The 16,090-nt window shown below is 38.7% G+C and overlaps 1 protein-coding gene across 7 annotated transcripts in view; it reads left to right on the top strand.

The window, feature by feature from the left end:
• The first annotated feature begins 2,242 nt into the window (after window positions 1-2,242).
• Window positions 2,243-16,090, top strand: part of RAP1A (RAP1A, member of RAS oncogene family) — a 75,026-nt gene continuing 61,178 nt past the window's right edge. For 2 of the 7 annotated variants that reach the window (XM_073896145.1, XM_025872418.2), the window contains exons 1-2: window positions 2,250-2,376; window positions 9,511-9,604. In XM_073896145.1, coding sequence (XP_073752246.1) covers window positions 9,591-9,604 — 14 coding nt within the window. In that variant the 5' untranslated portion in view covers window positions 2,250-2,376; window positions 9,511-9,590. Of the gene's footprint in view, window positions 2,377-9,510; window positions 9,605-16,090 lie in introns of all 7 variants that reach the window. The other 5 variants (XM_073896146.1, XM_073896141.1, XM_073896144.1 and 2 more) reach the window with 4 other exon arrangements.

Raw genomic sequence — 16,090 nt, 5'->3', positions numbered from 1 at the left:
TGTGTGTGTGTGTGTGTGTGTGTGTGTGTGTGTGTGTGTGTGTGTGTAGGAGGGTAGAGAGGATGGCTAAAAGGCACCACTCCTCCAGGTGGAGTAATTAGAAAAGGTGCCCCCCCCCCACTTCCTCCAGGCGGACATGGCCTCACAGCTGGGTTGGCAGAACAGGGGCTGGATTTTAGCTCCCACCTGTCCCCCTTCTGCTCTGCAGTGGCCTGAGCATGCCACCACCAAATGGACTACCTGACCTACCTGCATTTGCATCCATAGACTTTGCCTTCTCCCCCCAAATAGTGCGTGAGCATACTGTCCTTGCTCCTATCCAAGGCCACACCTTAACTTCCACGCTAGGTCTCATTGCTTCGTATCTTCTTGAGGACAATCTTTCTGCACTTGTCTCCTCTTGCCTTCTGTTCCATCACATTTGCCTCTCTACAGGATCCGTCCAGCATACCAACAAAGGAAAACATCTCCCATCTTAAAATACTATCCCTTGATCCCAAATACTCCTGGGGCTACTACCCTTTTCTCAGTTACTCTTTATAGCAAAGCTCCTCAAGAGCTGTTTAGACTTGCTATAAACACTCTCTCTTCCTCACTTCCCAAGCTCTTGTTAACACACCCTAATCAGACTTTCTCCCCTACAACACCATTGAAACTGCTTTCATCAAGGACGTTGGTAACCTTCATCCGGCCAAATCCAGTGTTCAAACTCTGTCCTCAGCTTACTTGTTTCAGCAGTTTTTGATAAGAGTGATGACTCCCACCTTCCAGAAACAATTCTCTTATCTTCCATCACTTACCCTTTCCTGGTATTTCTCTGATCTGACTGGTAGCTCCTCCTCCTCTTCTACTTAATCTCCAAGTGTTGGATTCCTCTTAGTCCTCTCCTCCAGCTACTCTCCCTAAGTGCTTTTATGTAGATTTCGGGCTTAAAAAGCATCTCTGTGCTGATGAATCCCAAATTTATATCCAACTGTTGTACTCAACGTTCCATGTGGGTATATAACAAGCACCTTATGTAACATGTACAAAACAGAACCCCTGATCTCCCCCATCCCCAAATTTCTCCTGTTTGAGTCTTCCCCGTCTTCCGAAATGGCCCCACCCTTAACCCATCCTTCAGGACCTGAACCTAAGAATCATCCATGATGTTTGTTCCTTCACACACTCTCTGTCAAATCCATTCCAATTCAAAATGTATCTGAATAACCTTCTCACTCCTTTGTTGCCATCCTATTCCAAGTTACCACCACCAACATCCTTAGTGGTCTTCTTGCGGACATTTGTGCTTCCCTATTGTGTATTTTACACATTAATATGTGTAAAGAATATGTGCATGAATAACTTTTTAAAATGTGAATCAGATGTGGTCATTCCTCTGCTCACCCTCCCATGGCTTTCAGTTGCTCTTACAACAGTCCACAAGGCTCCACAGAATCTAATCCTTCCACACCTCTCTCCACACCTGCTCTCTGGCTAGCTGGTTCCATTCAGCCATACTGGCCTTTTGCTGTTCCTGCAACCTACCGGGTGTATTATTCTCACCTCTGAGTTTATGGCTGATTATCTTTCAGCTTGGAAAGGCTGTCCCTGCCAACCCCCTCCCCCACCCCAAACACACACCCTAGGTATTTGCTAGGCTCATTCCTTCACATCATATGTATATAGGCGCTCAAAGGTGTCCTCTGCGGGGCAGTATCTGGCCAGCTATAAAGTCACTCCATTCCTGGCTTTATTTTTCTTACCTGACATTTTTCTTACCTTACATGACAAATGTCATTACCTGACATTTTTGTTTACTTGTTTGTTGTCTGTCTCCTCTCTCCCACCCCACTAGAATTCAAGCTTCCCGAGGGGCCTTTGCTTGCCCTATGGTATTATCCCACCCTCCCCCGCCGCCCCGCCCGCGCCTAGAACAGCGCCTGGCACTTACTAGGTGCTCAATTAGTATTTGTTGAATGATTGCATTCCCTCCAAAATTCTATTCCTCCTGAATCTTTGGACCCTTCCTCATTTCGTTTCCCGCCTTACGCAGCCTCCCACCCAGCCCTCCGCAAGGCCCCAATACCCCGCTCCTCCCACACGGTTCTCAATTCCCACCACCCTCTCCTGCGCGGCTCCTTTAAGCGGACTCCGGAAAGCCGCGGGGAAGGCGGGGCCGAAGCCTCGCTGACGCGGACTCGGAGGGGAGGGGCGGAGCTGGGGGGCGGGGCCTGCGTGCTGCGTGCGTGCGCGTTCTGGAGGCGCCGCCGCCGCCGCCGCCGCTCTCGAGGCCGCCGCCGCCGCCGCCGTCGCCGTGCGGAGCCGGAGCAGGAGCCACGGCCGAGAAGAGGGAGGAGGTGGAGGAGGAGGTGGAGGAGGCGCCGGACCGGGGGGGTGAGTGAGGGGCGGGGAGCCCGAGTCGGCCCCAGAGGGAGCCGGGGGCGCGGGTCGGCCGAGCCAGGGCTGAGGCGGCTCATGTCGCCGGTCAGTCCCCTGGCTCCCCCTTCCTCCTCCGCGTTCCCTCGGTGTCCGGGGCGGCGGCCCGGGGGCCTGGCCGGCGGGAGGGGCCGGGGCTCCGGGAGGCCCTGCCGCCGCCGCCAGGGCCAGAGCCAACCACGCCCGCGGACCGAGCCGGTCGACTGTGGCTGGGCCTGCGGGAGACGGACGGGAGGGGCCCGGGCCGGGTGTGGGAGAGAAAGAGGACATTGTGTCCCCCACCCTCCAACTGCCCGAGGTGTCATGGCACAAGCCCATTTCCCTCGCCATCTCCTCGGACACAGTGCCCTCGCCATTCACTGCCCGAGAGATGCAGAGGGTTGGACATCGTTGCCTTTTTTCTCTTCTTGCGTGTCCCCAGACTAGGGTCAGACCTTCCCTCAAACCCAGCTCTCCCCTTGGGGGTCACGCGAAGAGGGGTTGGAGGGTTGGGTGAATTTTCTACCCTCCTCCCTCTGCTGGAGAAGGTGCAGGTAGACGGGAGCGTTGCCCTCTCTGCGTGCACTTCTGTCAGGGTCAGGGTCTCCCTTTCCTTCCTTTATCCCCCCCAGTGCAGAGGGCTGACATCTCTACATCCCACTCCACCTCCCAGCCCCTTTCCCGCCCTCTTTCCCCCACGTCTTCCGTAGCTTGCCATGTGTTCTCCTTTTCGGCGTTGCTCTTCTTGGGTCTGTGTTTCTTCCCTGAATTTTCTTAGGGAAGGGGTCACCGTGTGATTCTTGGCTTCCTTCAGACTGGGGCTGATAGGAGTGTCGCTTGTCCCCTCAGGAAGTTAAGGACAGTGTCTTCCGCTGAATTGTGTAATTTACTGCTACAGGGAGAAGGTGAGGGGAAGACACTTGTGCCTGAAAAAATGGGATCTTCTCCGCAGGGCTAAGCACCAAGAGTTTGGGGGACCTTTTGACCTCTTGGAAAAAAGAACTTACGATGAGTTATGTTACTCCTTTTTGGGAGGGAAGATGGTTTTGTCACTGCTCTGAAGGGAGGAGGTATAAGAAAAAAGGGAATAACAGGGCAGGAGGTTAATGGGCCACAGCCTTACAGGTGGCCACAGTTTTCTGCTTCCTGGGTGTGGGATGATGATTCTGTTTTTATCACAGTAAGAGTAAAGTGGCAGCTCTTAGTTTTAACGTGGAGCGCCTACCTTCAAAAGCATGCTGCAGGGCAGTCTCAGAAGGGATGCTGCTGGAAACAGGATTTGGAAACTTTCTTCTGGTTTCCTGTCAGTGTGTGGAGGCGGGCGTGTGTGTGTGTGTGTGTGTGTGTGTGTGTGTGTGTGTGTAGTTTTTCTTTCCTTTTGATGTAATTGATATCTGCAGTATTTTGACATAATAGATACTAAATCAGGCCCTGAGCTCCTTTCTGTCTTTATCATGATTTCTTATAACACTTTCTGTTTTGAAGTTATATTTGCATTGGTTGAAATTATTTTTGCATTAGTTGAAATTATTTTTGCACTGGTTGAAATTATTTTTTAGTCTGGTGTTTAACTGAACCTTGTCTCCTTGGTATTTTCAATTATGTCCTGCAAAATATGATTAGGTGTAGGATATTGAGGATCACACAGTGCCTGGCACAAGGTAGGCACTCGGTATTTTGTGGATGAATCGAATGATTACAAAGAAGTGGCTAGATATTATATATCTTCTGTCCTTTTGAGAGGTGGCTTATATTAGAATATTGCACTTCCAGTATAAAATAGTAATTCTTAACCTTTTCTAGGCCACTGACACCTTTGAGATTATGATGAAATATATAGTCTCTCTCCCCAGGAAAAAAAAAAAAGTAATAGACTTTTATGCACGAAGTTTTGCATTCAGTTTCAGGGTCGCTCTGAAGCCAAGCATAGATACCTGTCTCAGACTGGAATCCCTGTTATTCAGTTCCATATTAAAACTGTTTAAAAGCCTTTGTTCACTGTCTATGTGGCCTCAAGAATGACAGTGCCGATACTTACAGACTAAATTTTGGGTCTTTAGGAACAAGATTTAAGAATAATTGTTACTACAATTTTATGAGGAAAAGTTGTCACTAATAACTACTATCGGTTTTAAGCTAATACACTAATGGCTTCCAAGGAAGTAAGATTGTTGTAGTCACTTTTGGCAGCCTAAAATCATAATCACAACTGACTTAAAATTTTTATTATACAAACTCCTTAGTTATATGATCAGCACTTGAAAATGTTCACAAATCAAACTATTCATTTTTCCTGTTCTCTTCCGAGCTTGTTTATATGCATGATTTTTCATGTAGTTAAAATTGTATCAACATTTAATATTAATTCAACAAATGCTTTTTGAATGCATATTCTGTAAATAAAATCAAGTTCTTGTTGTCATAGAGCTTATATTGTAATCAGGAGAGATGGGCCATAACCAAATAAACGTAGAATATGTTAGATGATAAAGTAGGGTGAGGGGAAAGAGAGAAGCAGTGGCAGGGAAGTCATGAGACTGGAGCAGAGACCTGAAGGAAGTGAGTTAGGTGTGCTCTCTTGGGGAAGGTTATAGGCAGAGAGGACTGCAAGTGCAAAGATCCCCTCGGTGTACTTGGCCTTTTGAGAAGACAGTAAGCAAGACTGAGTGAGAGAGCTTTAGGTTAGAGAAGTAACTGAGCCTTGTAGGTCATGGTAAGAACTTTGAATTTTACTTTGAATGAGATGAACAATCAACTATTGGAAGGTTTTAGGTAGAAGAGTTTGTGAAAATCCTTCTGGCTGCTGTGTGGAGATCAACTTGGGGAGTTGAGGTGGGCAAGAGTGTAAGCAGGAAAACCAGTTAGGAGGCTAATCTTTATTTTAAGCCTTTTTCAGAGGTTGCAAAATAGTCCATCTACCTGTTGTTGGGCATACAGGTAGTTTCTGTTTCCCCTTACTAAAATTAAGATGAAATGAACACTTTTGTATATGCAGCATTTTCTTTCTTCTGGAGTATTTTCTTGGGATTGATTTCCAGAATAAGGACTGCCGAATCAAAGTATATGAATTTACTTGTCTTCTTGATGTATCCGTGAATTCCTTCAGAGTATATTGTACTAGTTAAAGTGATAGCCACAAGTTGTTGATCTAGTGTTATGGCAGTGTCACTTGTGTTGAGTATTATTTAATACTTGAAGAAATCATTTTGGTTATAAAAGAAAAATCTTCTCGATTGTTAGGTTGAATTTTCCAGTAGCTTGAATTTAGAGTTCGTATGTTAGTTCACCTCTCCAGCATTTAACAACGGAGTGCTAATTGTTGGGTATACAGAGATGAATTAGACAGGGTCTTTGTCCTCAGTAAGTTTTACATTCTGTCAGAATCTAATAGTTAAATAACTTAAAAGTCTTGCCCAAGTTTACTACCATCCATGAACTTTGTTATTATATGGTTGATGATCTTTTATATAAAATAGACATTCTAATCAAGCATCTAATTTTTCATATTGATAATTTCTTTTTTTTACAAAGGGATTTTTAAATGATATCTGCAATTTATTTAATTTCTGTTTTGTATGTCTTTAGAATCTTAAAACTGACAGCCCCGTGTTTTGTTCTTTGCAATAAATTATGCAGCTAGTACTTAGTTGAATTTTTAGATTGTTGTAATTCGTTATAGTTATTCAAAACACAGGGACTATTGTTAAATAAGGTTAGCTTTGCATCTTTGACATTTTATTTAGTTTATAAGGGAGAATGATACCAGTCTGTTTTGATAGGAATTATACCACTGTGAGGGCATTGCTCAGCATTTCTAGTTCTGAAATTTAGATGGCTTGATTTGGCATGAGCAGGGAACTCCACCATCTCTAAAAGTAAGTGAGTTGAGTAATTGAGTTACCTGCAAACACCTAGCACTGTGGCTGACACATGCTAGGGATCCAGCCGATGTTCACTGAACCTCAAATAACCTCTAAGTTTCTAGTTCTAAAATTCTCTTATTTTAGAAGTTCCGTCAAAAAATTTGTATAAAGCGTTTATATATTAATGTTGTGAATTTAAAATTGTGAACATCATCTTACTTCCTCCTGATGTTCCTTTTCAGATTAAACTCATTAATTTTAAAAAGAGTTATGGCGTATTTCCAAGTGTTTTCTGTTCATTCTGATGTCATATATTGCTGCATGACTTAATGCCAAATTCACATCTTATGGAAGTGATTAGTGTTAAACATAAATATGTTTAAGCTTTCTTATGTTACTGAGATGAAGCATTCACTTCCCCCCACCCCCTTTTTCTGTTCGTGAAATTTGGGGATTACAAATAGTAGTTTTTATGTGCTTTTCAGTCTTTCATGTACATGTACATGTATTGGCACATTCAGGTTATGGAATTTTTGTAATAGTGATTATGGACACTGAATGATTCACACACTCTTTACAGCCCCCCTTGTCACAGTTTTGAGATGAGTGGTTAAGAGGCCAGTTTGTTTCAAAGTTAAATGATCCAGAAGAGTATTGAACCTATAAGCTTAGTTTATTATGATGTACTGATCAGCAAAGCAGTTCAACAGAGAACTATGCCATGCTCTCGTTTGCACTTGAAAATAGGCCTTTTAGACGTAGAAGGTACATGCGTGCACCAATAAGAAAAGGAAATTGTGTGTGATGATTAAGGTGGAGTTGAAACAAAAAATAGTGTACTTTTATAAGTGGTCTAAAAATAATGGTTTTAATATGATCTTCAGAAATATATGATATACATAGGGAGGATTAAATGTGTTTTATGAAATTAACTTTAATCAGTAGACAAGTTAATGGCTTTTTTTTTTAAAGGTACTGATGTCTTATTTATTTAGGCTAATTCCAGATAAATCTGGAAAAAACATTTCTTTGCATACCCAGTTTTCTATTTCTGGCCTATGTATGTAGTTCACATTGCTACAGATTGGTTCAAAGTGTGGAATGATAAAGTTAACCAAATTTGGAATTAAATATGTGACCCTGTGTTTGGTTTTAGAATATATTTAGGTTAGTCCATATTTCATAAGAGTAGGAATATACTAAACTATACATTGTAACTGGTAAAAGATACTGTTGGATTAATCAAAGCTTGAAGTAAGTTACTTTGAGCTCATAAGTATATGTACCTGTTACATTCCATGGTTGTTTGCAGTGCTGTGTTATACACATTTATTCTGGTTGTAAGACATAACTTTGCTCAGGATAGAACTGTGGTTTCGTTATCAACCACAAAAGTGTAAAAGTAAGAGGCACAAAGAACTGGGTGCAGTTGTTTTTTTGGACAGATCCCAAATGCAGCTTGTAAGATTCTAAGTTAGTAATAGGAAATTATCTCCTACTGCAGACTGAACTTCTCAGATCAGTCCGATGTGTAATCTGAAGAGTAAATTCATTCACTATATTTTCAGTGATATTTAAAAATTCATTTGTAAACAGGATCATTCTGTTCTAGACAAGTTGGCTGTATTATAAAACATTAAGCAAGCCATAACCTAATTATTTTAGCAGTTGAAATTTAGACTAATCTTTGGAGTTTATGTAGTTTTCAGTATCTAGACCAAATCTTTGATGTCTTTTGATCTACCTTTTCCATTCCATTGAATGCATGTAAAAATGTTGCATGATTTTATTAATAGATTTCAGATTCAGTCATTGAACAGATGTTTGCATGACCCAATATTAGGTTCTTTGATGGAAACGGAGATGTGAGACTGTAGCTTCTATTATAAGGAATTTATAGTCTAGTAATTTATTTTGTTTGCCAGAACCTGACATATGTTTTATAAATAAATGTTGGATTTTCATGGTAGAGTGGAAATAGAATGATCCTTATTTTCTAAGTAAGATCAGTGTAATACTTTAAATTTTCTCCTAGTTGCTCAACAACTATTTCTGTGGTATTATTTTCTGTTTTTCCCCGTGGCTTTATTTTCTAACAGCTTTTTAGTATTACAAGTAAACCAGTTTTCCAGTTTAAAATACAGTAAAATAAGAATTTTTTGCTTAATGCCTGTTTTACCTCAAGACTTTTTGTGTTTTTGTTTTGGCAAATTGTTTTTCTGAATATATGCCAAATGGTAGGAATTTTTTTTCCTCCTGGTTCAGCTGGCAATTTTAATTCTGTGTTTAATGCAAGAAGGTTTTTTTGTTGTGCTTTTTTTTTTTGTAGACCAGCTTAATCTTTTTTTTCTACACTGGTAAAAATCATCTTTTGCCACTAAAGTTAACTATGCCCTAGAACAGAAATGTGCATGTAGAAAAAAATGGCATCAATGTGCATTTTTAATGAATGTTGGTAGCTTGCCAGCTTTATTTTCAAGTTCCTCCCCACTCCAGACTTAACTATGTTGGGCTTATAAGGCAACAGCGGTATACATAGTTAATTTGCAAAACAAGAATAGTTTTTCTGGTTTTTCCCTTTTGCATGTTTTGAGTTAGGATTAATTGGACATTTATTATTCTCAATAGACATGCAATAAAACAGTTCATTTAACTAGTGCTTTCTGTTGAAACATTGGCTGACTTTTAGATAGTGAGCCTTGTGCAAGTTCATGAATACTACTGAATTTTGGGTGACATTCTTTACACAGTCTAAAAGTAAGTGTGAGCTAAGAGAAGGTGGGAATGAAACAAGTTTGACACTTTCTTTGCACTAGGAAGTGTTTCTTTTCCAAGTAACATGCCTTTGTAGGTTCAGGATCATTTTCAGTGAGTATAGCTGCTTAAGTACTTTTTTTCTTGTTTAAAGTAATTCATGTTCCATTGTGGCAAATTTTGAAAAGAACATAAATGTAAAGAAGAAATTGAAAATCATCTATAAACCCATCACACAGAAATAATTACTGCTGACATTTTTATGTACACTTTTCTAGTTCTTTCCTTGCATGTATAGATTTTTTAATTTAAAAAAATGGAATTATACTTTTATATATACTGTTTTGTTCCTACGTTTTTCTCTGAACAGGATATTGGTCTCCTAGCTTGGGACTTTTAGGTTGATTCTTTATAATACTATTTTAAGTAACACTGGAGCAAACATTTTTGTACATTTATCTTTGATTGCATCTCTGTTTTTTTTTTCTTCCTTTAGGATAGATTCCCAGAAGTGGGATAACTGGATCAGAGGGTGGTTACCCTGTGTATAAGAGTGTGTGTCTCACTGCACCTTCAATGGCATTGAGTAGGTCAGTTTTTACAATCTTTGCCAATTTGATAGATATGTTACAATACGTGGGTGGTGATCTCAGAATCCTCTTATTTTTAATAATCTGTAAAACCATCATAGTGTATGATTGGTAATTTGCAGTCATCTTTGAAAAAGTTGGTTGGAATGAATTTCTTTGGAAATATTTTAGGTGAAAGTAATCTTTGTGACAAAAAAGGACATTCCTTAAAATTGCAATTTGAGCATTGTTCTTTTATTGGAAAGAAATAGCATTTTAATGTTCTCCCTTTACTAAACTGGCAAACATGAGAAAGCTTATTGTATAGTATATAGTAAGTGGAGATAATCATGTAAAACTAAATTATTTCAGATAGATGAGGGGGGTAGTCACATAGTTCAGACCAAAAAAAAAAAAGCCAACTGACTTAGGGTTTAGAGCAATGTTTCTAGACTTAGGCAGCCTGGGTTCAAATCCTTGCTTTGCCACTTAACTAAGTCTATGAGTTGTGGCAACTTACTGAGTATATAATGTGAGATAACTTACTAAATGTATGATTTGATGTTTCTGAACTTTGGCTTTCTCATCTTTACAAGGAGAATAATAATAATACCTACTTCATAAGTTTGTTGAGAGGATTAGAAATAATATGTAAAACTAACTGCTTGGCACATAGTAGGCATTTAATAAGAGCCAGCTGTTGTTAAATTTGGGCTTGTTTTTTTTTTTTTTTTTTTTTTTTTTTGCCCGTTTGGGGGGTGTGGGGCAGGAGATATCATTTGTGTGTCCTTGTTTACATGAATAAATGCAGAGATGCAAAAGGGCCATGAGCAGTGGCAGCTGGAGGGGAGTGGTAGACATTCTTTATGGTAGGAATGGCATGAGCCAAGATAGAAAGTTCAGGACAAGTTGGAGGACAGGAGATTGATTTGACAGAAGCCTGAGCTTGTATAATTAGAAAATATGGTGATAAGGCTATAAAGATTTGTCGGGCTAGACTGTAGAAGTCATTGAATGCTAGATTGAGAAGTATAGGCTTTTATTTAGGAGCACAAGAAGTTTTGATATGAGGAAAATTACCCAATCAGAGCATTCATCTTTTAGAAGATGAATCTGGGTATAGAGTACAGAGTGAATCGAGGAAGAAAGGCACTGAGGGCAAGGAGGCTGGCTTGATAACAAAGGTAAGGCAAATCTGAGGGTTTAATGGAAAACAAGAGGGTAGGTTTTGGGGAGAGTTGCTGGGAGTCACTGTTGTGAAAGTCTCTGGGTCTTTAAGTGTACTCAGTTTGGAGATGAAATTCAAAAGAAATAGTCTGTGCCTAAGGGATTAGGTAAATGGAGTTAGGAACCACTGAAAGAAGATAGGACTCACCATGCTTTGGTTGTTGCTACTTTTTTTTTTTTTTTAATCGAAGGGTAAAAGAATCCTATTCTTTCACCTGTGAAAAGCATATGCTCACACTCTTTGACAAATGCATAGTCTGCAGAAATGTTATTTATTTAGCATTTTTGAGTTCTTAGTTAACAAAGACTCCTCAGTATTCAACATTATATTTCTGGAGGTATTATCTTAAAATACTTCACTGTAAGGTTAAATTCTGCTGTCCATGCAACTGGGCTTCAGAAGCATCAGTTATGTGAGCAGAAGTGATGAAAAGTGAAATACAGGCTTCTCGTTAAGCAGCTTAGAATATTGCCAGTGAAATATGGAACAGTGAAAAATAGGAAATCAACTATGTGATCTTTAGAGGAAATCCTACTTTTAGTACTTCTCTCCTCCCCTCTTTAATTTCTTAATTAAAAAAAAAAAGTTTACACGTGCCGTTCTTAGTCATTTTGGTCCCTGCTCTAGCTCTATGCTAAATTGTACTTTCCACTTGGCTGAATAAGTAAGCAGGTTAGCCTACAGACTGATATTAATGTTTTTTTGTGACTGGTAAGTAAACTCACATGGGTTGTGGATTATCTACTTGCTGTCTTCCTTTAATACCACCAGTTGAAAAAAGAAGCAACACCCGATTTTTAAAAAATAAATATGGGCTTGGGATACTTTCAAGGTGTTTGCATTTTTTAAACCACTCAGTTGTTATATCTTTCTTAAATGTTTCTTTTAGTTTTCAGATATTTTCTAAACTCAGAAATAAAGTTTTTATTGTTAGTTATTTTCATTTAAATCTCTTTTAAAAGTATTCTTGAAAATATTTTTAAATTAGCAAGCAAATGTAGCACATAGTATTGGGATTGTGTGTGTTACTTATTTACAAATACTATGTTTTTCTTATGTGAAACTGCAAAAGCCCGTTATCTTGTCAACCGAGTGATATTTCATTTGCTAAAGAGACCTCAGGTATTCAAAACAGTTATGTAATGTCGCAAACTATAAGATTCTAGTTGAGTCTCTCTTGATTTGGTTTGAAGATATTTCTGTTTGTTAACAGAAATCAGAACTACAATTATTCTCCTAGGTCTGATCACTCTATCCTTCCCTCCTTCCCAACACGTTATAGCTGAGAGCAAGATCTTCCCTGGTTTGGGCCATTCTGGCACGGTCACTGTTAGGGCAGCTATGGCCTTCCCAGTCTGTATGTTTTACATTCTTAGAAGCTGTCCTGCTTGCAGGAAAAATAAGTTATTAGATTGAGTGGCTGGTAGTTCATGGTATACGATTATAAGAAAATTCACAATTTTATGCATTATAGCTCAGTAAAACTGAAATAAAAAAATTCATTTTCTTTTTACATGAGGTGACATGAAGTGTGTGAAACATGAATAGACTTTCATATTCTATCCAAAAGGATAGAAATAAAATAAAGCTCACTTGTTGAATAGAACGTTGTATACATTTTTCTTATTCTTTATAGTCAAAAAACATTTTTTCTTATTTCTTTTGGATCAGCAATTTTGAATGCTAAATATAAGTTGACTAAGAAATCAGTCTTTCCCCAAAACATTCTTAAACATTTTGGCTAGTGAGCTAACAAATAGTTATTGCATGATTATGGGGTGCCTCATACTATTCTAGGAACTAGAGATAGAGCAATGAATAAGACTTGCTGTCGTGGAACTCTTTATACAGTGGGGTTTGGTGGTGGTGGAGAGAAATAATAAGTGAACAGGATAATTTCAGAGGTCACAAATGCCATGAAGAAGCTTTAGATTGAGTATTGAGGGAAAACTCTGAGATGATAATATTTAATTTGAGACCTGAATGACAAAAAGCTAGATGTAATGATCCGCAAGAAGAGTGAACCAGGCAGAGGGCCCAGTTAGTACAAAAGCCCTTAAGTGAGAAGCAGCAAGTTGTTTGAGAAGGCCATAGTGATAAGGTGAGAGGAGACCAGTAGATGGGCTTGTCAGGAGACAAATCACATAGGTCTTTGGTGAAGGGTTTGGATTTTGTCTTATAAATACAAAGGGAAGACACAGGATATCAGTACATACTTACCTCTATGGATAAATATGTGAAACTTTTGAATTTGAAGTTGGTGTTACTAATGATACTGGCTTAAATCTGTAGGGTAACCAGTAGTTTCTCTAGACATAGAAAATCATGAACATGGTACATAAATTATGTTTTTCTCGGGGTCTGCAGAGAAAGGAATGAGTTATTCTCAGTATTGTAAAAAGCCTAATGAAATTATATTTGTGCTCTCGATAGATTTAAACAGGTGAAATATTGTATATCTTTGCTTTGACCAATAATTATATTGACTCAAATCTTTGCGGCTAATTATCACAAATCATTATCATATATTGTGGTGATTTGCAAGCTGTTAATGAAATAAAACATCATGCTTGCACCTCAAGAACCTAACATTGAGTTTCATTAGTATTTATGTCTTTGACAGTTTGAGACATCTGATTAGTCATTACTTCTCTAGTTAATTAAATGTCAGTGCAATTGATAGACAAAAATCTGTAAAGATGTGGAATCTGGAGAAAAGAGATTTTTCATAGTAAGGTTGAGAAACACTGATCAATGTCCTAATCTGTAGAGGGCCCTACAGGGAGGAGGGAAGTAATATCTTTTTGAAGGTAAAATTACTACATCTCATTTAATCTGTACAACAAATCTGAAAAATAGATATTGTTCATTTTTTACAGATGATAAAACTCAGAGTAATTATATAATTTATAAAAATTAACAAACTAATTATGAAGGTTAATGCTGACAGCCGACTTCCAGAAGGGACTACCACATTACAAAGCACACAATAGGTGGTCAATAAATATTTGTATTTTGCTTATACGCAAACGTGAATGAATAAGTAGCTGAATCCCTGTATCCTTATAATCATTTCTTCAGTGTAACACATCATTTTTCTTCTAGATGAGTCTAGAAAATTACTCAGAAGTAATTGGCTTCACTTTTTTTTCCCTGCAAAATTCCGCCCCCCCACCCCGCCACCACAAGGTGTAAGTTATTTAGATCAATCACAGAGTACAGGTCCTGAGGAGGGAAATAAAGACCACAAACTTGGAAAGTGTAATTTTCATTTAGATTTTAACTGACTAGTTTGTAATGTTTTTAGCTTTTAAAACATTAAAGATACCATCTTTTGTATTCACATTCAAGATACCATTTTTGGTTCTGTGCTCTTAATTTTTTTTTTAACTTAAAAATTTATTATAGTTTTCTGAATTGAGATGGTGGAAAAACAGTAGTCAAAATGTTTATGTAGCCAATATAAGTTGTCCACCTAATCTCTGACTGTTTCAGTGGTGTGGGAGGGGGTATACTTAGGCAGAATAGTAGTATGAGATCTCTGAACTGCTTATTTACAAAGCTTCTTCTAATCCTTCAAATGAATTAATATCCAAATAAATTTAAGTTTAGAGTTCTTTCAAATGAATACCTAATAGGAATGGATGCCTAAGTGATGAAAGCAAATGCAGGTAATCTAGAGAGTAAAAGAAACTATTTTAGTGGAAGGTCTCAAAAGGGGAAGGGATTATGATACAGGATTAACTGTAGGAGAATGGGTAATACATGGAAGTTGCTATGATAGACTGGAAAAGAAATTTATTTTCACAAAAACAAAAACGAAACTGATGAAATGTGGGCTATGAGATAAATTAATGTTGAACAAGTAAAAGGAACACCTAGGTTAGATATGGTGGCCTGCGGGGACCTTCAGAGAGGATATGATGAATCTTACCATGTGTGGCAGTATCATCATTTCACGGAGTATGGGATCTGTCTTGTTGGTTTGAGTTGGGAGTACAGTACAATAAAATGAATAGGGTTGTTTTTGTGAAGAAGGAACATATTTTAAAATATATTTCCATTTGTCTGAGACTAAGGTTATACAATGACAGGTCCATAGAAGATAAGTTTGTATGATATTTTGGTTCTTGGTATCCTTGAAGTGCTCTTTTTGTTATTTTGGATTTTTTTGCTAGATTTCTATATGACAGCTTTTAGACTGCTTCTGCTGCTCTTTATTCTAATCATATAATCGGTTTAGTAATGGCATACATGACTCCTGGGATGAGATTTTCATGCTTCAGAAAATTGTTTTGCATATAAAGTACAAGTAACAATTAGCTCTATAGATGTGTATATCTAAAAATTGTGGGTGAAACGTTTAATTATTTGAGAATATCAGATTAAGAAAAACGATGGGCCGGTGAGCTTAGAAGGTGAATCTTATGTCTCAGACCCACCTTTGTTTAGATTTTCAGGTGGTAGGTTATTTTGATGATGTTTCTTTTACATTCAAATGGTAAGGCTGGAATTTAACTCAAAATTGGTCAAGTAGTATATACTCTTTTAAAAAAGTTTTTGTGTCTTTTGAATGGAATTTCACACTTAGAACAAACTCCATTGTAAAACATCCCTTTGAATTTTGAATAAATATTCAGTAACTTCTCATAGTACTCCAATGTCATAATTTTCACATTGGAATATGACAGCATATAATTCAAGAACCAACCAAAATCTGCAGTTGAAGCCATGAGTAGAGGGGTTTTAGATGACGTAGTCATTCTCCTATTCCCATTATGCTTTAGACTTGGACTACTGTCATCAATAGAACAAGCTTGAGATTGTGTCACCACTCAGTACCATCTGCTTGCATGTGTATGTAAGCAATAGGCCTTCGACACTAGATAAAAAGAATCATCACTTTGTGGTGTTCTTAGCTGGCTCTGCTTGGGTTCCAGTGTACTGGGCTGAGCTTGTGTCTACAGTGAATTGTCACAGTTTTGATCTTTTGCAGCCATAACACTTCTGTAACCATGTTTTCGATGTGTTGCTGTGCTGAAGATGGACATGTGAAGATTTTCAGTAATGAAAAGAAAATGCTTATTTAATCAGTGAAATTTAAAAATGATTTTTAAAAAATATTCAAATACTTGGAAGAGAGAGAACTCTTTCTATAAAGGACCAGCCAGGGCGCCTGGGTGGCTCAGTTGGTTGAGTGACTGCCTTCGGCTCAGGTCATGATCCTGGAGTCCCGGGATCGAGTCCCACATCGGGCTCCCTGCTCAGCGGGGAGTCTG

This window comes from Callorhinus ursinus, unplaced genomic scaffold (assembly GCF_003265705.2).
Source record: "Callorhinus ursinus isolate GAN/ISIS: 27379988/994484 unplaced genomic scaffold, GSC_fseal_2.0 scaffold9, whole genome shotgun sequence".
Classification (NCBI taxonomy): Eukaryota; Metazoa; Chordata; class Mammalia; order Carnivora; family Otariidae; genus Callorhinus; species Callorhinus ursinus.
The sequence above is the reverse complement of the archived record's forward strand: the minus strand, read 5'-3'. Positions and strand labels throughout refer to the sequence as shown.